The sequence below is a fragment of the Sceloporus undulatus genome, unplaced genomic scaffold (genome assembly GCF_019175285.1).
Source record: "Sceloporus undulatus isolate JIND9_A2432 ecotype Alabama unplaced genomic scaffold, SceUnd_v1.1 scaffold_16, whole genome shotgun sequence".
In the NCBI taxonomy this organism is placed as follows: Eukaryota; Metazoa; Chordata; class Lepidosauria; order Squamata; family Phrynosomatidae; genus Sceloporus; species Sceloporus undulatus.
In genome coordinates this window covers 926,396-930,622 of record NW_024802938.1, presented here as the reverse complement: position 1 = coordinate 930,622, position 4,227 = coordinate 926,396, and the positions used below count along the sequence as shown (strand labels likewise).

Here is a 4,227-nt window from a genome sequence, read left to right as displayed (position 1 = left end):
TGATTGGGGAACAGTTTGTTGATGGTTCCACACACACACACCCTTGTGCAAGCAATCTCTAGTAAAAGAAGGAATTGCGACAGAAGTTCTGCACCAAAGATTGCTTTGCAGTTGAGGAGAACAGACCCCCATCAGTCACAGCAGCTGCTTCCCAGTAAGTGCAGATTGGGGGGATTGGATGGAATTCACTGCATAGCACCGTAACTATGGTGTTTATCCGTATGTAGACTGCCAACAGGATTCTTGCCAATGGTATTTATTCCAGAGGGCATGTGCACAGGACTCTATTACATGTCTATTTTAGCCTTGCAGAGCAAACCTATGCATTTCTACTTAGAAGTAAGTTCCATTAAATTTTGTGGAATTTATTTCCAAAACTATGATTATGTCACTTTTGCAAAGTTTTAAATAGAGTATGGTCCTATATTGGGAGAAAGTCCGGATATAAGATGATGATGATGATGATGATATGGCTGAAGTATGCTCAAGACATCGGAACGTGTCTGGCCCTTGGAAGCTAAGCAGGGCTAACCCTGGTTAGTTCTTGGATGGGAGACCAGCAACAAATACCAGGTGCTATAAGCTATATTTCAGAGGAAAGAACAGACAAAACAACTTCTAAGTATTCCTTACCTAAGAAAACACTGTGAAATTCATGTGGTCACCCTAGGTTGACAGGTGATTTAAAGGTATATACACACACAATATCATCTAGCTAGCTTCTGAATACTTCAAAAATTCATATGGAAACAACTTCTCCAAAAAAAATTTTTTTTCTCTTCTATCAAAGAAAAATAAGATAACACTACTTGTACACATTTATTTTATTCTGATACTATGCCATGAAATGTTATTTGACACATCTCTTTTAAGATCATGGTACACAGATGGTGGTGATTTCACTGATACATTTTATTTATCCAGATTTTTATATTTAAAATATGTATTGGATACCTTGTAGTATCAAAGTTCCTTAAAGTGGCTTCTAGCATATGAATTCACATTATTATTATTATTATTATTATTATTATCCTTTATTTATAAAGCGCAGTAAATTTACACAGTGCTGTACATACAATCAATAATCAATACTCCATTAAAAACCTGAAATTAAGCACAACCATAATAATAACACCCAGCAACAATACTGTTCAGACCATTTCCCGCCTTTAATTTCAGAGATGAAAGGTATCTCACCCTGTGTGATAAAGTCTCCATCTGGCAAAGAGTGGAGAATATTCAGAGATACGGACAACATGGCAAAAGTGACAGCTGCATATTTTGCATAGCAATCCATGACTCTCCTACAGAAGAAAGAAAAATAAAGATACTGCACACATGTACTTTTTTTAAAAAGGCAATACTGCTTCTCACTTCTTATGAATCCTATGTAACTTCAATAGTGCACACATGTAAAGGATCCAAATAGGGAATTCCCTCCCTCAAGAACTTATATTCTCTTCCTTATTGGTGATCTGTTGCACTCTAAAGACTTCTCTTTCAGATGGCTTAACTTTTTAAGAAAAACAATTGCTGCAACTTGTCTTTTTGCACTTTTTTTCTCAAACAACTCTGTAGTTGTTACTGTTTGATTTTTTTTATTTCATTAATGCATACCATCCAACGATCCCTATCTGATAAAAAAGCAAACTGTCCAGTAGACAGTATAATATTTATATTATTTTGGTTGTGTAATTTGAATGATTAAGTGCCTCTCCCTTCCATATATTTTTATATTTTATATATGGTCATTGTCCAGGTGGTTTCTTCAGGTTGTATTTTTTTTCTTTTTTACTGGATTGTTTCTTCAGTTGTCATTACTATTTGTGCACACACAACCTTTTTGAACAAGCCAGTTCTGACTCCTGTCATCACTTCCTTTTAAAGAGATGTTTAGTTGCTGCCCTTTTGCTCCAATTTGCATGGAAGTCCCATTGCGCATACACAATATAAGTAAGTATATAACACATTTTAATGACCTTAAAATAGGGCAGTCTCAAGTTATTTAAAAACAAATATGGTTTTGCCCCAAATGTAATTTTTATTCTTGATCATAAACAGCGCACCTGTTTAGTATATATGTTTGTTGCATCCATACTTAATATATTTAGGTATACAAGTGTACCTAAACTATAATGAAACATCTTTAAGGATGCAGAGAAGTTTTTAAAAAGACTATAAATCTGAAGTTGCTGCTATTTTCTGACCTCAGGAACAATAATCTTAATCCAGAGAACTATGGTTTGTGTCTAAAGAACTGCAGGCAGAGTGCTTGAGGAAATTATCTTGATGGGCTGCTATGTCCAAGACTCCTGGTAGTGTGGCTATTAGCTGTGCTGGTTGTAGGATTCTAAGAGCTAAGTAGTCCCAATAAGTAATTTCCCCAAAGCTTTCCCCATCCACTTCCCATCTCCCCAGGGGCTACTTTTGAGAGGCAGTACCTAACAGAAGTGGGTGCAGTGCAGCATGAGGAACTGCAACTAGGAAAGGAGACATCAGCAAAAAGCAGCATCTCTTTGGAAATGTCTTCTGTTTGTACAAGGGGCCCTTGAGTTCCAACCCAATGAGGGCCAGAGATTACTGATCTACTGTTATACTAGGTAGAGTTATATGGATCAGGCTGCACATAGACATTCAAATAGTAACATGCAAACAGTTCCACCCTCCCTCCAAACAGTAATGTATTACATTCCTTAAAGAGTGCACACAAACAGAAAAATTGGGATAAAACAATCCACAAACCTTATCAGTGTACAGGGTTGTTTTTTTTAATTTAAGCTGTTTCCATTTTAGAGCTTAAACTGCAGTGCGCACCAAAATGTTATTAAACGATTAGCTGCATGACAATACGGTGTCATCAGCAATGACCTCAATGCATTTCAGCCTAGCAAAACACTAGCAGCAGCATTTGGCTTTTTCACAGAGATTCAGCTTCAAGGAGAAAGAAACATACAATACATAAAATAAATTAACATAGCCATAGAATTTTAACAAATAATATTACCCTTCTTTTTTCCAAATGAGGCCGGTTGATTAAAAATCTGAAAGAAGATTCTGAAACTTAGCTGCAGCTTGTCTGTCAATGCTGAGAAGGAATAAACCCCGTGCTTTTCTTTTATACAGGCAAAATTAGTCTATCTTCCACCTGGATTTAAGCCAGTGGATCAAGTGTAATTTCTGCTCATTGGCTAACTATTGCTTGATGTAATTACTATTCCACCATACTGATGTTATCTCTTCTTGACTCTTAAACAAATTCACTTTTTGCATTGTAATATTAAAGTAAGGTCAGACTGTAGTTACATGGATCAGTGATGTTTACCAGGTAGTTTTCTCTTGCATTGTCATCTACACTTTATGGCCTTCTCCAGTAATTGAGGCCATTGAATAACAACAACAAATACTGTAGCACCATAACTAGATTTTCTGTACATTTTTTAAATAAGAGAAGAAGAAAATGTTTTTGTTTCCCTATAGTCTGTTTGTTTCCTATAAACTTTCAGGTCCCTGTAATAACTTAAATGTCTTATAAATAGAAAACGGGAAAATACAAAATAAAAAAGACTAATGCCAATGACTCATCTGACCAGTAAACAAATTATTAAATACAGTAGGCAGGATCCAATGATGCAAGTCTATTGGGAGGACTGTAGAACCAACAGAACTGGGCTTGCCATCCTCTGTGTCCCCCCCCCCCCAAAAAAAACTGTCTCTAAAATTAAGAAAAAAAAACTGTACCTACTTTCTGTTTATGTGGAGTGCTGCAGGGAAATCGGAGTTCAGAATATTTTGCTAGCAGAACTACAGTTTCACACCACCCCTTTCCTATTTACTTTATTTCCATTCCTCAACATTTTCTTGCCATGTTTTCTTGCACTAACCTTTCTTTACTCTGGAATGCCTCACAGTTCATGCCATGCTTCTCCTGGAGGAATCCATGCCAAAGGATTACCTAGAGCTCTCACAACACCCCACAAAAGTATTCTTTCAAGAACCCTGTGAGTGATTGGGATGATCCAATGCATTCAGGAGTGATAGCAGGTGCATCATTACCACTGGATCCAGAGATGCCTCCTTCTTGTTCAGATATGAACACCTAGCCAAACTACAGACATAGGGAACAGAGGCATGTACCTGACTAGATACCAGGTGAAGAAGTACCCATCTGATAATTAGAACTCCTCACAAGAAAATGTTATTCATAAGTAAAGCTCATCATCATCATCA

The 4,227-nt window shown here is 36.7% G+C and overlaps 1 protein-coding gene across 1 annotated transcript in view; it reads right to left on the bottom strand.

Moving 5' to 3' along the window:
• Nucleotides 1-3,923, bottom strand: part of LOC121917349 (glycoprotein hormones alpha chain-like) — a 9,470-nt gene extending 5,547 nt beyond the window's left edge. Inside the window, exons 1-2 of the mRNA XM_042443253.1 lie at nt 3,882-3,923; nt 1,198-1,304 (exon numbers count right to left, since the gene is read on the bottom strand). Of these exons, the coding sequence (XP_042299187.1) occupies nt 1,198-1,304; nt 3,882-3,913 (139 nt within the window). The 5' untranslated portion in view covers nt 3,914-3,923. The remainder of the gene's footprint in view (nt 1-1,197; nt 1,305-3,881) is intronic.
• Between the last annotated feature and the right edge of the window lie 304 nt (nt 3,924-4,227).